The sequence below is a fragment of the Medicago sativa genome, chromosome 3, assembly GCF_051527215.1.
Source record: "Medicago sativa cultivar Bolivia chromosome 3, Bolivia_mono, whole genome shotgun sequence".
Taxonomy (NCBI): Eukaryota; Viridiplantae; Streptophyta; class Magnoliopsida; order Fabales; family Fabaceae; genus Medicago; species Medicago sativa.
In genome coordinates, this window is record NC_140751.1 from 87,439,190 (window position 1) to 87,457,488 (window position 18,299).

Consider the following 18,299-nt stretch of genomic DNA (forward strand, 5'->3'; position numbering starts at 1 on the left):
TGGTATTGAGTTGTGCACTTGTGCCTAGTGCCTAGTTTTCTCTGCCAGTATGTCCTTGATATTCTTTAATTTTTTTTCTGCGGGAGTGACAATTAGAAAGCAGTTATGTTTTTTTTATCCTTTCTCTATCATACAGATGATATGATGGTAGATATATATTATTCTGAACCATGTTTTTTTAAAGCTGTGAAGCAAGTATGCAATACATCAATTTTTAATACTCTAACCTTTGAAATAAGCTGCAATGAACCAACTGATAAGCTTCTTTTATTTCACGGCCACTGCATGAAACTGACATACACATTTCCTGGATGTGCAATTCTTCAAGCACGCATGATTGATTATGGAGTACACATAATTTTTATATTTCTTGTGCTTATGTTCAGGGATAATGCAGTCAACATAGGAGGAGAGAAGCCTGTAAAGAAACTGAAGGTGATCTAATGCCTCATCCCAAAAAGAGGCAAGTGCATTTACTTCGAGCTTCTTGTGGTAACTAACTCTTCATTTGGTGCTTTAATCAGGATGTATATATGGTAAGTATTTGACGAGTAAAGAACATAAGGAGATTGATTTAAGACTACATGGTAGTCTAGATGGATTGGTCTTCTTCCTTTCATTTCTCCTCTGCAAATACTTTTCTGTTTTTGATTTCCTTGCTGCTTCCCTTTGTCCAGGGGTTACACATCATGAAAGGAAAACAAATCTGTCATTTTAATAAAAGCAGTTGTTTAGTAAAAGAGCATAGGAACAAGAACATAGTCTAACAAAAGCCAAGAGAACCAGACAATAGTTCAAGTCTTTACAGGTCATTTTGCCCGAGATTTTAAGTTGGTTGCAGCGAGCAATGATACAGCTTCGCGTTGGTACTACTTGAAAAGAGCTTGGTTTAAGTTTTGTTTAGAGTTCTACGATTGCAATTACAGTGTCAATAAACTTACCTCTGTAAATGTCTCTTCCATTCTCCATAACTTGTAACATTCTTTCCCAATATATTTGCAGCTGTTGCTTTTATGTTGTCATTTGTTACTAGGATCTATTTTCGTGTCATGTGAGGTGGATGGTCATATTTTGGGATAATTCCCATTGACAGTGAATTGGCTCAAGTTCAGCTTTAGCTATTAAGAATGGGTTAGTGGCCAACCTTTCCAAGACCAAATCTCAGGCAAACTCAGTATCTATCCCCGTTACAAATTGATAAACTCTTCACAACTGACCTTGTTTATCAAAATTACCAACCATGATAGACAGAAAAGTGTGTATTATTTTAATAATTTAGCATAATTAGGCCAACACAACTCATTAGCCAACATTTTTCCCCCTATTTCTTCCTTTGCCCATAGACAATTTAAATAAAGTATTTAATTTGTCAATCTTTAATGTTTGATGAATATTGTGTATGTACATGGCTACCAGTTCAAATCTCAGTATCTTTGATTTTTTATATACAGTGTCATTGATAGACTAGAACAAAACATTGAAAAACTACTGATTACTGAACCATTCAAACCTTTTGCTATAAGCAGATGCCTCAGGAGGAATTAATGACATGAACATTTTTTTTTAGGAGAATAACATGAACATAATAATTAGAGATTTCATAGGTAAGAGAGAGATTTAGGACATGTTTTTACTTACACATTGAATTTTTTATTCGTTTCTCTTCTACCCAATATGTTATAACTCTTCTCATTTTATAGCTAAAGTGGTACATTAAAAGACAAAAACACAACTATTCATACATACGTCATTAAGTATTATTCACATGTTCTTGACCTACAAAAAAAAGTATTATATGCATGCTTTACAATTATGCACGACATACTTTCATAATACCCTAAAAGATGAAACACAACTATTCATGCTTATATCATTATTTCAGAACATACTTTTATAATAATTTACTTATTTTACATATACTACACTCATCAATCTAGAACTAGCCTTTTGACTAAACCATAGTGATTGTCATCCACGTTAATGCATGACTGCATGAAGTTAACTTGTTTTCATCCCGTGCGATGCACGCTTAACCATATCTCTAATTGATTGTTTTTGGTGTGATATTAAAAACTCTAAAGTTTGGCAAGGTGTGAAACAAACTCATATCATCGTGATATTCAGGATGCACTACATGACCTTCATTGTGTTGGGGAACCAAGCAGGACATAACTAAGTATTCATCTCCATACACTGCATACCTTTTTAGGTTAAAGTGAGTTGATCACATTGACTTTTGATGACTTTAGTGTGTTTAATTAATAAATGAATGATTAAAATAAAGATTCACGTTAACATGTGCCCGAACAACACATGATAGAGAATTTATAAAGAGTTCTTGTCAAAAAAAAATGATAAAGAGCAAGGTTTTTTAGAGATAAATTGGCACATTTTCAAATACATAATCTCTATTTGTGGATCCTTAACATGCGCTCTGAGAGCACGTGTTAGCATCTCCTTAAAATAAATTATATTGATCAAAGATAATGATTAGGTAGAAAAGAGATAAATACAAAGTGATCAGAGTCACCAAAATCAAAGTCATCAAAGTGTAACCCAACACAAGCTCTTCTAAGAAAAGTGAAAGGTTCTCAATTTTTTATTTTCATATATCATAAACAAACTCTTAATATTTCAATAACACATATTTATCTCGTGTTATATATATGACAAAAGTTTGTCCCATTTCTTTTATATTTACAATTGACAAATTGTTTCCCACATTTTTTTATATATATTTTATCAGTGATAAAATTTCTCCCATGTTTTTTATATTAATCCGTGATAAATATTGCTCTCGTGTTTAGTAGCGATAAATATTTATCCTGTCTTTTTTATATTTATCTGCGACAAAATCTTGTCCTGTGTATTTTTATATATTTTTTAGTGACAAATATTTTGTATTCTATTTATTAGTGAAAAATATGTGTCATATATGTTTTTCTCCTATTTATTAGCGATAAATATTTGTGCCGTGTTTTATTATTATATTTATCATTGACAAATATTTTTCCCATATTTCTTTTATATTTATCGGTGACAAATATTTCCCCATATTTCTTTTACATTTAATAGTAAAAAAAATACTCGTGTTGTGTTTTTTATTTATCAATGACAAATAATTGTCTCATTTTTATATTATATTTGTTAGTCATGAATATTTGTCTTATGTATTTTTATATTTATTGATGACAAATATTAATTCCTCTAATTATATTATATATTTATCATTGATGAATATTCGTCATATTTTGATTTTATATCTATGAGGGACAAATAGTTATATTTTATTTTTTTATATTTATTTGTTACAAAAGTCTAGAACATTTTTTTATTATTTCTCAAGGACAAATATCTGTCACTTCTCTCCAAAAATAAATATCTGTCACTTAGCAATACCAAAATGATATAATCAAAGATTAATACAAACCAAAAGTCACAAGAAATTGTATGAATATGAGGATTGTTTGTAAATATTTTTCACATTGTATCCAACTAAATCAAGTGACGTAAATATATTTTAAAAAAATGCTAATGTGATGCAATTTGATTGGTTGCATATGAAAAACTAGTTTGCACTGAATGTTGATACAAACTAAATGAGTGAATAGGTAAATTGTAACTTTTGTCAACCTCCCCCCTACCCCCAACATTTAAGAAACTTCAAAAACCTCCATGAAATTGTCAAATGTTAGTTAATTACCACCTTCCATTTGGTTTGGCTGTTAAACTCTATGACGTGGCAATTAGTTATACATGTGGCACCTCCACGTAGACTGAAACATTATGCCACGTCACATGGAGGTAATTGACTTTTTTTTGTTGCTTTTTTTTTGGGGTCTAAATATGTGTGATTATAAAAATAGATAAATACTCCTCCTAATATTTAACACTTATATGCAAATATCCCCCTCAAATTTAAAATTTATGTGCAAGTGCAAATATCCCCTCAAATTTAAAACTACTTGACATGAATGGATATGAGATACAAATATGTAAAACTACTTGATAAGAATTTTTAAAACAACTTGTCAAAAAAAAATAATAAGGAATTTTAAAAACAAATTCCCAGGAGGCAGCAAGTTTATAAACTTTGGCAGTTTTCTCATTAACTCCTTCCTGTCAGTTTCAGCTATAGCTAGGGGTGGGAACGGGCCAGGCCGCTCGACAAGGGCCTACGGCCTAGCCTATTTAAAGCCCAGCTCGGCCCAGCTCGTTTAATAAAAAGGTCAGGCTCAAGCTTTATATAAAGTCTATTTACTTAAATAGGCCAGGCTAAGGCTTAGAAAAAAGCCTATTAAGCCTGTCAGGCCGGCCTATTAAGCTTTTTATATATAATATATATTTCATTATTGATATTGTTGAAGATTTTTTCATAAACTCAACCCTTCATATGATTTGGTTATTTAGTACCACATATAGTTGTGTGATTAGACATTCGTAAGATTTCGTTATTTAGTAGCAGACATATTCGTGTGTTTTAGGCCTTCATATGTTTTGGCCTATTTAGTAGTAGCCTTATAGATGTTGCTAGACTTTAGTGTAAAATAGACTTTTAAATAGGCTTTCAGGCTTCATCAGGCCTTTAAAAAGGTCAGGCCAGACCTTAAAAATGAGCCTATGACGGGTAATAGGCCAGGCTCAGGCCTATAATTTTTGAAGCAGGCCAGGCTTAGGCCTTACAAAGCCCGGCCCGGCCTAGCCCATTTCCATCCCTAGCTATAGCATTGCTGATCTATTAAAGAGTGAAAGAGAAAATAATATTCAAGTTTGAGGGTGATTTTAGTTTGGACCACCTAAAGTATTGGTCCAACTTGGACCACTTTTTTTTACCACTAGATTAAATTAGTCTACCAGATTTTATCATGTTCTACCTGCAGAAAATCCCTCTCTTGTTCTTTCTTACTTTCATCTCTTCGTTTCTCTCTCTCTCTCTATAGAAGAACTCAGAAGGCCATGAAAATGTCAGCAACGAGACAAGGGCAATGTTTCTTCCTCCCATAGAGATTATCCATCCAATGACATATAACGAAATAAACCATCTTCAATTTTAATCAAACACTTTTAAAATAAACAATCAAAAACTCCCTACATTGTTCCTCAAATCTTAATTGGTCCCGTCAATTTCAAATTCAATTTCCTCAAATACAACCACCGGTTCATCACCACCAATTAATTTATTTCCTTTTTATAATTTATTATCATCATCATTTTTTTTTATCCATTCAAATATTCTTTATAGTGTACACACCCATCTTTCTCAATCTTAATTAATTATCACCATCCACAAAAAATTTATACACATATTTATTAATTAATCATGTGTATGCATGAATTTAAAAAAAAAAAATTAAGTTAATTTTGTTCTTGGAAAGAATAACTCAATCCTGCAGCTCATTCTTCTGTTTTTTTTTTTTTTGTGGTAACAAATCAATAAGATTAGGAGAGAGATAGTGATTTGCTGTAGTCAGACCATGATAATGCTTGCGAGCTGATTTAATCTAAAGGTAAAAAAAAGTTGGTCCAACTTGCACCCATCTATAAGGTGGTGCAAACTAAATGCACCCCAAGTTTGAACCATGAAAAATTTGTGTGCTGCAGGATTAAATCATTTTAAGCAGTGGGGTTAGAAAAGTATACTTTATAGGGTTAAATATGTTTTTGGTCCCTATAAAATTGGGACCTTTTAAGTTTAGTCCTTACTTAATTTTAATTGTTTTTTTAGTCCCTATGAAAAATTTCTACACTCAGTTTTAGTCCCTTCTAAATCCAAAATTGTTTATATATGCTTAAACTCTTGAATTTTTTAAGAAATTTTTGTAGACGTGTTAAAAACATTATTGAAAATTGCTCCGCAAAAAATTAGTTCAAAGTTTGATTTCTACATCCAAATTTTTGTTACTTTTATCTTGAACTTTTCTCGTTTAAAAAAATTCATATTTAATTCATCTCATGTTAAAAAATTCTAAATTTTAGTTAATGAACCTTTTATAATGTTCTAAAAGTGTGTCCGAAAATTCGTTAAAAAATTTAATAGTTTAAGGATAATTAAACAAATTTAGTTTTAACGGGGACTACAATTACATGTAATTTCTTTTTATAGAGACTAAAAAAACTATTAAAATTAAGTAAGGACTAAACTTAGAAACTACTTTATAAGAATAAGAATATATATTGTTTGAAGATTTGAATGTTGATTTATAGCAAGATATGCATAACTTGAAACGAATGAGTTGGACCATTTTCATCACTCATGCATCAAGCTCGTGTAGGTTTCTCTTGTGGGACATCCCCTATAAAAATTTGGGTTAAATATGTTTTGGGTTCCTATAAAATTGAAACATTTTAAGTTTAGTCCTTACTTAATTTTAATAGTTTTTTTAAAAATTTCCTCTGCAAACAATTGTCACAAAATTTGATTTTTACTTGATTTTGTTAATTTTATATTTAACTTTCGCCGTTTTAAAAAATTCAAATTTAATTCGTTTCATGTTAAAAAAATTCTAAATTTTAGTAAATGAACCTATCATAGTGTTTTAAACTTGTCTCAAAAAAAATCGTTCAAAAATTTAAGAGTTTAAGGATAATTAAACAAACTTTGTTGTAACAAGGACTAAAATTAGAAGTAAGTTTTTTTGTAGGGACTAAAAAAGCTATTAAAATTAAGTAAAGGACTAAACTTAAGAGTTTCCAATTTTATAGGGACCAGAAACATATTTAACTTTAAAAAAGGGGTCATGTTAACTTGTGCCCTTGAGCACAAGTTAAGAAACTAAAAAAAGAATTAAATGATAACTTTTGCATTGAAAAGATAAAACTTTAAAATTTAAATGCATTGAATGCACACTTTTCAAAAAAAAAAGTTTTTATGTATAGTTTCTAAACTTGTGCCCCAATGGCACAAGTTAACATTTCCCTTAAAAAAAATTGTAGAATATTATTATACTCAATTTTAATTGTGGAAGGGAAAATTTGTAGACTTGTATTTCAACTTTTCACCGAGTAGAAAAATTTTGTAGACCGCAAATACAGACCTGCATTGAAAATGACAAAAGAGCTAGCATGGAAATGACATCAATTAATGCAAAAGGACGGATGAGTCTCTCAAGTAAATGTTTCTCTAATACTTACATTAACCAGTGCTCCGGAGCACCGGTTAACATTACCCTTAAACAAAATATAAATAAGCAATGAACAGTAGTTGTGGGTGGAATCTGTCACATCTGCATTAAATGCAACCAAATCTTTATACTAACATTTTAGAGTTTTTAGAAATGCACCATTCCAAGATTTCTCTCCTCTAAAGATGTTCACCTCATCATAATCCTATTTGGCATTTGTTCCAAAAATCTCTCCTAATTTTTAATGCAATCTAAATAATAATAACTATTATTAAAAACCGTTTTTTAATATAATTATTAAATAATTATTGTTTCGATTAAGATTTATATGTTACATTAAAAATTTGGTACGTTACAAACAAATAATTATTAATATAATTAGTGTTTCGATTAAGATTCATACGTTACCTTATTACTTTAAAAATTTGATACGTTACAATCAAATAATTATTAATATAATTAGTATTTTGATTAACATTTATACGTTACATTAAAAAAAATTCTGGTTACAAAATTATAATTAATATAATAACTAATAATTTGTAAGTTACTATTAGATTTTAATTGTTTTTTTTAGGGATATTAAATTTCAATTGTTATATAATTATCGTTTTGTCGGTTACATGAATAAATTATATTTTAAATTTTGGTCCGTTGCACAATTACAATAACATACTAATTAAATTTTTTTGTTGGCAGTGATACTAATTAAAAATTTAATTATAGTATCCTTCAAAAAAAAATTAATTATAGTAATTAGTTTTTGAGGTTGTATAATTAATTTTTATTCGTTACAAAATATATTACTTAAAAATTTGCAAGATATTATTAAATTTCAAATGTTATGAAGTTAATTTTTTGTATGTTACATGAAATATAATACAATCATTTAATGCATATTTTATAAAATTAAAGACGTTGTTAATATTAATTTTAAAACGGTTAAATTAATAACTAATTGATATTAACTGTTATGGTACTATTTTTCTATATAAATAGTAGCGCCTTGGGATACGAGTAAACAACAATCACAAATTATAGCTATTCTTCATTTGTTATCTGCTTCTTTAATATCTATATTCTGGTTGTTTCTGTAATTTTTTCTATTGGAAAGAAAGATGTCTATGAAACACGACTTCATCTTTGATGTTTCGCCAAGAAAACAGTCGTGGACATTGGTTGTGAGGGTTGTTCGTGCTTGGTTTGTTCAAGACTACAAAAATAAAAAAAACTATCATTTTCCTTGGATGTCTATGAAACACGACTTCATCTCTGATGTTTCGCCAAGAAAACAATCGTGGACATTGGTTGTGAGGGTTGTTCGTGCTTGGTTTGTTCAAGACTACAAAAATAAAAAAACTACCATTTTCCTTGGATGTCTATGAAACACGACTTTCATCTCTGATGTTTCGCCAAGAAAACAATCGTGGACATTGGTTGTGAGGGTTGTTCGTGCTTGGTTTGTTCCAGACTACAAAAATAAAAAAACTACCATTTTCCTTGGAATTGGTTCTAATGGATCGAAAGGTTCTTTTTCGTATCGTTTTAGTTTTTTTTTTGTATTTTTTTTTGGTTAAAGTATAGTAGCTCCAAGAGGGAATGGTGTTCACGATTCTCTCATTTGACGTTGCTTGCAACAGTCGTTCGTATAGACCATCATGCGTCGAATACAAACTGAATTTCATAATCAATACAAAAATCAAATTCTCTGCAATATAACATTTTTATATAACATTTGGAAAAGGTATGTTTTTTTTAATATAACATTTTTGCACGATTCATTTATTGAATACATTTTTTTTATTAAATTATAATATTATTGACAAATATTTTTTTTATTACAGCTTTCTTAGTGCAAATACAAATTTTCTTGCATCGAGATTGATCCAGTTACCAGATTCATCTCGCATACCTGTATATGAGGAGTTTCTCAAACTTACTCCTAGGACCAGTATTGAGGAGTTGAAGAATGTTAATAAGGTTTTTTGTTTCATTAGCGATCTATCTTGATAAAGTTTGTACGTCTTTTAGTATAATGTATTTTGTATGGTGATGCAGGGCACCTCTTTTATTGTGTTGGGAAAAATTATTGAGATTATCGACGAGGATGGATGGTGGACACCGCTTGCTCATGCAACAAAAAGGTATATGTTGATTCTAACATGTACTTTTGTGAAAAGTGTGATCGTCATATTGTGCGCGTCACGCCTAGGTATATGCTAACTTAAATTTGTTGATATTTTTAATTAGCGTAAAGCACTATCCTTAAGTTTGTTATTAACACATCAAACCGTTCGATGCAGGTTCAAAATCAAGATTCGAGTAGTTGATGACAGTGTAAGTGCACTTTTTGGTTTATTTGATCGAGATGTTTCTGGATTGCTTAATAAATAATGTTCTGACATTATTGAGTCCAACATCATTGTTGTATGTATTTGTTCAACCTTTTTACAATACAAAGCTCTAATATTATATTTATTTTGGAAATGTATAATTGTACACAAACAATAATAACTAATGTATGATACTTTTATTCTTATGATATTTTGGCAGGGTGATCCATCTCATGATTTACCCAATGAGATTGCACAATTGGTTGGTACCGAGTCATTGACAATGGAATTACTATTTTCAATTGAATAAATTAATATTGTTATATGTATTGACCCTAAAATGAAAAAATATTTTAATTTTCAGATTATCAATTTACAATTTACTTGTGTTTTAAAATTACATAAATTCTAAAATACATATAAAAATTAAAAGGCCGTTTTTTATTTCAAATAATTTTCTTCTATGAAAATGAATTATATAACCTTAAAAACTAATTACTACATTTAAAATTATAATTAGTAGGTGATTGTAATTGTGTAACGAATCAAAATTCAAACTATAATTTATTCAAGTTATTTATTATAATTTTGTAACCTACCAAATTTTTAATGTACCGTATAAATGTTAATCGAAACACCTATTACATTAATAATTATCTGAATGTAACCGACTTAGTATTTTATGAAAAAAATTATTTGAAATTAAAAACGGCTTTTGTATAATAATTACAATTTAGCATGACTTAAAAATTAGGAGAATTTTTTGGAATACATGTGAATCCATCTTATTATTTTAATTATTTGTTAATTAATTTTGAAGAGATATCTATTTGAATGTACTCTTTTTCTATCTTTTGGTGAATTTAAAAGGCTGTCTCTCACAATTTTGTTGGCATAAGTTAAGTCGTTCCTTTCCTAAAAAAAAAAAAAAAGTTAAGTTGTTCTGAGGTAAGTATTTATAACTATCAACTTGATTATTTTTTTACAATTGCATATGAGGAAATTTGAAGTTAGATATTTTTTTATAATTGAAATCCGAGAGAGTATTGTGATTAAATAAAAAAACGTAATAATTTTATTCATAGTGGTAGATTAAAACATAGGTAATCATACCTGTTTAATATATTGACTGACTGAGAAATCAAAGTTAATTTGAACTCTTATTAATTAGATATATTTTTAAGAATATATTAATTATTCATAGTGTTTTTATATTTTAAGCATAGTTTTACTTTTACTCACTATTTTATCGCTCTCACAAAAATAGTTATATCTTTATAAAGTGTAACTTTTTTGTTCTCAATAAACAGTGATTTATTATTTTAATTTTAAATATGAAGATAAAGTACCAAATAATATCAAAAAACAGTGATTTATTATTTTAATTTTAAATATGAAGATAAAGTACCAAATAATATCAAAAATTAGAAAAACTTATTTATTTGTAAACCCCGTTAAAGAATTTTAAATAAAATGTATCCCGTGCTTGGCACGGGTTGTTATACTAGTATAAACAATTCTAACAATTGTGAACAGTACTCAAAAATTTACTCAATATTGAAGATATTGATTTCTTAGACCATGTACAATGGTTAAAACCATTCAACACCCTTCAACACCCACTTTTTCAATTTCCAACACTCCACATCATTTTCTCTCTCTTAATTCAACACTCATTCAATTTTTACTTCTCCAATGGTTTTTCATTCAACACCCTACCCCACCACTTTTTATTTATTTCTTATTCTTATTTAATTTTTGTTTTTATAATTACATAAAATTATAATATAAAATTATAATTATCGATTATAATTAAATTTAAATAACACAATTAACAATTTATTTTTAAGTTTTTTTGAAAAAACAAAATTTTGTAAAATAATTTATTTTTATTTTCTTAACTTAAAATGCAATACAACAAACTAAGCCCGCGACACACAAGAAAAACTAATAATAAGATTAAGAGAGTGAAAAACTTGGTTTTTTTTCTGTGTCCAAATTAAATGATCCAAGTCTCTATTTGTAGAGGAAAAAAAATCACGAATTTTAGTAAAAAAAAAAAATTTAAAAAAATTATTTGCAATGAAATAATTGAATCCAAATTATTAAGAAAATAAAAATCTAAGCAGCCAATCGTGTTGCACCACGTGTCACAGCTTTATTCAAAAGTCATTCTCTCTCCGCGTCCTACTGGTACTCACGCGCCCTGTCGGCGCGTGTATCACACGCGCTCGCCTTAACCAACAGAAACACGCCGCGTGGCATGCCCGGTACAGGATTCAACTTATTGAATGCATTCATCACCTCTTTCCTCCACCTCATCTTCAATACCCTTCCTCCAATGGTTCAATATGTTTAATCTCCCTTTCAATAAGACCATTGCCCTTGTGGCCATGATGATAACAGAACGTATTGTACTAAGAAAAGATTCATGAGCCTGAAAATAAATTTGACAAAGATGGGATTAGTGGTCTAGCTGTTGTCTATGGTTTGAGTAAAAAGTTACATGTTTCATTGACATCTTGGTTCTAATTCAGTGTCAATCCACAGCTTACTATTCTTCAAAGTTTTGTTTGTGTAATCTCTCCATACGAACTGATACCAAAATATTGGATTAAACTATAAAACACCAGTGGAATTTCATTGATGGGAATGCAAAGTTAATTGTTCAAACTCCTAAAATTTCTCATAGAATATTTTTTTTTTTATTAAGCAATGAAGGCAAATGAAATTAACACCAGAGTAAATTTTCTTTTGTTCAAAAAAAAAAAAAACACCAGACTAAATTCTATACAAAGCACTGAAGATATATCAGAAATCTTGAAGATTTCCAAGTATCGATTGGCATTTGAAACTTACAAATGATGACTTCACATGTAGGGCAGTTCTGTAGTAAAGTATTCGTTCATGCCTCTTAGGAAGTTGTTTTCGGGGTGAGCCATTGAACTCCATCGAGATTGTTAATAGCATTCTGAGCATCGTCCCTGGTGGCAAAGCTAACAAAGCCAAAGAACCAAGTAAGGCCAGACTCTTGATCAATAGCAACATCGGCACTGGTCACATTTCCATAAGGACGGCAGAGTTCAGCCAAATCAGAGTTACTTACGACGTCGAAGGAGAGGTCGGTTACCAGAACAGAATTAGCGTTGTCAAGATAGGATCCAATCATCTTATCCACAAAAGCTTCCATAAACTTAGGTACGTGAAAACTCCCAATCTTGACTGTAGGTACATACTCGGGGGGTTGTTGACAAGTACATCGAGGACAATGTATTGCAACCGGACCTGTAGATACAAACAGGGACAGGTATTCAATTAATAACTTTGTTAGTGTTAATAATAGTGATATTAACCCACTAGGGTTGGACCGAAACCTGTAGATACAAATGAGATTAATTGATAGACATGAAATTCAATTCAATTCATTGTAGTCTGTGATACATCGGAACGGATATTCAATTAATAACTTTGTTAGTGTTAATAATAGTGAAATTCAATTCATTATATTGTTGGACTGGTTAGTAAAAGCCAACTAGGATGGTGTTGGCTTAGAACCCTCCCCCTGATGTCAATTTCGGTGGGATCGAAACCATCTTTAACGAGTTTTCAACAATAACAATAACAATATTGAAATTTGCTTAGGAAATTTAAAACGCATATTAAAAATTGAATGTAATAGGAAAAAAGGGGAAAGCGAGATCCTCACGTTCACCGTCGCTGTCGCTGTCGGTGTCGATGCTGTCGAGGTCGCTGTGGAGCGACAACCATTCGTCAAAAAACAATGAGCGTAGTTTGGTAGGAGGAGGAGATTTGGGTTCAGAGGAGACGTCGCCGCCCTTAAACTTCTCGATTGCATTTTCGTCAGGCCGGTCGAGATCACGACCGTCTCCACACCGTGAGTTCACCAGTTCTCTCTCAATCGCAGCCATCTTTCAAAGCTTTTCTTAACTTCCATTCGATCGGAGGATTTATTGGGTTATTTTTGGAACCCTGGTTTTTTGTTATTGTGCGTGCGTTTGTTGTGGAATTGAATTGAATGGAAGGAATAACCTTGTTTTGTTTTGCGAAGGAAGGGTATATATGATTCGGTATTTGGGCTTCTGCCCATATTTTTAGTTATAACCTGATGTTTCAGTTTAGGGAACACCTTCTCTCTACATCCTTGTGCATATTGAAATGCCTTTTTTTTTAAAAAAAAAAAACAAATCTACTACTATCTTTTTATTTGTATAACTTTTTTTATCTCAACTCTACAATATTTAGGGTCTGGTTGTTTCCAGGGAAAGATAGAGGGTGGAAGGTAAAGAGGATGGAAAGTTCTTTGGAATCTGTGTTTCCATCGTTTTGTTCCATGTCAGAGTGGAAAGAATGTGGAAAGAAGGCATATGGTTTCTGTGGGACCTATGGCCAGAAAACTTTCCGCTCATTTAAGCAAGGAAAGCACTATTTGTGCTGAAATGCCTAAAGCACCCATGCTTTGGGTGTTGTGATTTGTCCATTTGTAGCATTTTTTTTATTTGTTTTGCATTTAATATAATATTGTATTTTTATTATATTTTATAGTAAATATATACAATATAAATATAAATAGAAACATATATTTGGGTTAAAATATATATATATATATATATATATATATATATATATATATATATATAATATTGCATTGTAAACATATTTTTATATTTACTTTTAAATAAATTTGTTCACACAAGGGTAGTTAAGTCATTTACTAATCAATCAAGGCTTTCTTTCCTCTCACTATCTCTCAAACCAAACAACTAAAGAATCATCACACTTTCTACCCACTTTCTATCCACTTTCAATCTTTTAACAATCTTTCCTTTTACTTTCTTTCCTTTCACCTTCTCTTCTTGTCCAAACAAAGCCTTAACGAAGACATTTCAACAAACTATATGCAACTAATTTTTCTACCTCAAATTTCTTCATTGTGCAGAAAATATAAGAGTACTGCTCTTCACCCAGCATTTTTTGCTCGCGCCCAGCTGTCTTGCCGAAAATACCACTGCATTAGTTAACTAACGCAAGTGTTAAATGCTGCGCTACTTAACTAACGCCGCGTGAGTTAACTAACGCAGCGTTAGTTAACTCACGCTACGTGCTGTTTTAAACAAGGCAGAACACCTCATTTCCTCATTTCTCATCTAAAATCTCTCTCAAATCACCCAAATTCAAAATTCCTTCAAGTTCAAATCAAACAACACTCCAATAACAAGTAAGTTTTCATAATCAAACACCATTAACCTTTTATGTTTATATGTTAGATTTTTTCTTTTAAATTAGAAATTTTTTAGATTTAGGGTTTGTTTAAATTTTGGTTTTTTTGGCAAGAAAATGACTTGTGTTGCTTAAATGTTTAGATGTTTGCATGTTTATGTTGTAGTTTTGAGTTTTAAGGAATTTTTTTAGAGTTAAGGTTTGTTTAAATTTTTATTTTGCTTGCAAGAGATGATACAATGTTACATGTAATTGACTTATGTTGCTTAATTGTGTTTAGATGTTTCCATGTTAATGTTGTAGTTATGAGTTTTAGGGTTTATGTATAATTTGCACTCCAAGTGTTTGATGAAATGTTTGAATGAGTTTTTCATTGATTGATTTTAATTTCTTATTGTGTAGATTTGAAGCAATGGCCGGGTGGATCGACGTTCGTGCACAATTCAACGGCGAAGAGCCTCAGAGGTTGAAGGTTAGGTGACTTGGTGTAACGTTAAGAGGTCTCAAGGATGAACTGAATGAATTCAACCAAGGAGTCAACCCGGGAGACACAAGGAGGGTGTAATACGTTCGGTATAAACGTCCAACGCTCGACGAGGGGAGAGTATCATTCAGTTGGGTGGAATTAACGAACGATGAAAATGTGATGAGCATGTTTTGGGAGCACAACATGTTCCAGTGGATCGATAAGCGGGTAACGTTGCTGAGATCAATTGAAGATATTATCAATAGTCTGATTCCGCCAGAAGATCGTGATTAGGTAGGGAAATGCACATTCCAACTACAACAATTGTCTTATTCTAAAATGGGGTAATTCAAACTTGTTAAACGGCAGTTCTCAAACATTCACCCGACATTCCTATTGTTCCTTTCAAAATATTCAATTCTTGTTAGGCTTGTTTAGATGAAGGTATTGAAGTGTCAAGGAATGGACCTCATTCTTTTGACACCTGAATACCATCATTTAAACCAAGCCTAACAATAATTTAATCTTTTGAATGGAACAATAGAGATGTCGGATGAATGTTTGAGTCCTGCTGTTTAGCAAGTTTGAATTTACCCCATTTCAGAGGTAAGACAATTGTTGTAGTTTGAAGGTGCAACCCGAATGTAATGTAATGTAATGACTCGTCTATATAATTTAGGAACATGTATTATTGAGAATCAGTCATATAAGTAATGATATCAAATTCCTTCATATAAGATGAGTGTCACGGAATGCACCTCATATGTGATGACTCGTTTTGTATGAAGGAATTTGATGTGATAACATATATAGTTGCTATACATATTATTTATGTAATGTAATGTAACTTTTATTCGAATTTATTCAATATGCAACTTAATTCGAATTCACGTTGAGTTTAATTAGGCCTTTTCGATTTTTTTAATATGTAATTTTATTCGAATTCACGCTGAATTTATTCTAATTCATTTATTTACTTTATTCGAATTTATTAATTCATTACGCAATCATAAATAAATGCAAAAATTAACAAAAATAAAGAAACAAAAATAATAGATATAAAATATCATTTTATTAATATAATTCTTATTACATTTACAATTGGGTAAAACTAAATCTGCGAAAAAAATAAAAACCACCAGAAAACCTAGCTTCCGGTGGTAAAACTAAAAGAAATCCACAAGAAAACCAGCCTTCTTGGGGTAAAACTAAATCTGCACATTTAGTTTTATCCAATATGGTCTTTTTTCCACAAGAAAGCTGCTCTCTACTCATCATTTTATCCCCAGAATTGGCCTCTTTCTCTTTTTACACCAAAATAAAGAAGGAAAAAAAGAGGAAAGGAAGAAGATTCATTGGGGGAGAGAGTGAGGAGGAGAGTGAGAATGTGAGATGGTGTGAGGAAATGGAGAAGTTTAGAGGTGTATTTATATGGGGAGATTGTAACATAGGTTATATCTACCATAAATATAGTCAAAAAACGTGAAAAAACTTAACAAAAACGTGCAAAACCAATTAAAATGCATTGAACAAAGTCCAAAAAACGTATGTTCTTGAGCTCTAACCACCGGCCAACTTGCGTGAGTTGACTCGCGCACAGGACAGTGGTGCGTGACTTAAGTCACGCAGGGCTTACAAGGTGGGTTAGTTAAGTCACGCAGCGTGACTTAACTCACGCAGGGGTATAATTGTCCAAACAGCTGGGCGCGAGCAAAAAGTGCAGGGAGAATAGCAGTATTCAAAATATAATTGTTCAAGACTGACAAAAGACCCAATAAGAACAACCCAAAAAAATGAAGCTCGCATCACTCAGAGGGCAATGTCGTGAAGGTGCACGTGAAGCCCTGTGCAACTTACCGCACATAAGCGCGCCCATGTTGAATCTTGGCCATTAAAACCATCTCAAACGACTCGTGTAACTAACACCGCAAATCTCGGAGGCAGTTATCAAGCTCCTCGTTTATATAAGCGTGACTTAGCATCACGCTCTAGGTACGATTCAATCACCCATTTTTTGACACACAATCCACCTTGTTCACATACTGACTTGAGCGTTACAGTGCTAACGTGCATGCAAGCACCATTCTCCTCCATCGTATAAGTTTGCTCTCCTCCACGCAGGAACGCTGCGCACCACTGGGACAACATCCATCTCTACCGAAGAACCACCATTATATCTCTCTGATATTCGTCGAACAGATCAATAAGTAATTTGTATATTTTTTTATGAAACATTCTTAGATATCTCATTAAAGACATTGTAATTGAAAGTCATTTAACATGGATTCAACTTAATATATAGAATAATATTCAACTTGCTAATGAATAATATCCTTATGAAAATGTATCTTTACAAATATTACAGCTGACAAACTAACAATATGTATAATTTTTATTTGTAGAGATAATATGTTGTTCTAAATCAACTGATATTTGATTATTTCATCATAAATTTTAACTTAATGCCGTTTTATTTATTTATTTATTTATTTGTCAAGTATCATAATGGACACATTTTAAATGTAGAGGAGTAAGATGCTCGGGATTCGAATCAGCTTCTACATGTATTATTATTTTTTTTTTAATAAAACTAGACTTTTTATTGATTAAAAAGATCCCAAAGGACCTCAGTTACAATACAAGGGGGAGTTTCCTCCAGCCAGATTTTATTGGGCTCAATTAAAGCATGATGGGCCAACTTATGTGCTAGTCCATTTCCCTTCCTACCCACATGACTAAATTCCACCTTTCTAAATCTATGTTGTCTAAATTGGATCCCTTTGATGATGTTGCCGACATAAAGGTTTATGTTCTGCTCCTTTGTTGTGAGAATCTTCACAATTGTTTCATTATCAGTTTCGAACATCACCTCTCTGAAGCCACATTGCTCTGCAAATTCCATAGCCATGTACATCCCGTAAGCTTCTGCAGATGCCGGATCCTGGAATCCCTTACGACGCCATGTTGCTGCAGCGAGGACATCTCTGGATTCGTCACGACAAACAGCTGCTAATCCCCAGGTTTGATCTTCAGCTAAACATGCATCTGTGTTGATTTTATAGAAATTTGGCTCAGGTTTCTTCCACTTTGCTTTCCTGTTCTGTTTTGCTTGAGGATGAGATCTAGGGATTTGAGACATTT

The 18,299-nt window shown here is 31.4% G+C and overlaps 1 protein-coding gene and 1 long non-coding RNA gene across 2 annotated transcripts; one reads left to right on the top strand and one right to left on the bottom strand.

The window, feature by feature from the left end:
* LOC146941459 (uncharacterized) lies at positions 1-1,097 on the top strand. Its single transcript, XR_015032394.1, has 2 exons — positions 1-536; positions 678-1,097. It is a non-coding gene; the product is annotated as an uncharacterized LOC146941459 (long non-coding RNA).
* A 10,971-nt stretch (positions 1,098-12,068) lies between these two features.
* Positions 12,069-13,805, bottom strand: LOC146941460 (uncharacterized). The gene is made up of 2 exons (XM_085755240.1): positions 13,161-13,805; positions 12,069-12,739 (listed from the first exon to the last, which is right to left on the bottom strand). The coding sequence occupies exons 1-2, from the start codon at positions 13,381-13,383 to the stop codon at positions 12,369-12,371; spliced, it is 594 nt and encodes a 197-aa protein (XP_085611366.1). The 5' UTR covers positions 13,384-13,805; the 3' UTR covers positions 12,069-12,368.
* Between the last annotated feature and the right edge of the window lie 4,494 nt (positions 13,806-18,299).

Bases quoted from the DNA above. Each gene is read 5' to 3' on its own strand.
- LOC146941460 (XM_085755240.1), bottom strand. From the start codon at position 13,383: ATGGCTGCGATTGAGAGAGAACTGGTGAACTCACGGTGTGGAGACGGT. The intron at 12,740-13,160 runs GTGAGGATCTCG...TTGTATCTACAG, and splicing joins CAGCGACAGCGACGGTGAAC to GTCCGGTTGCAATACATTGT.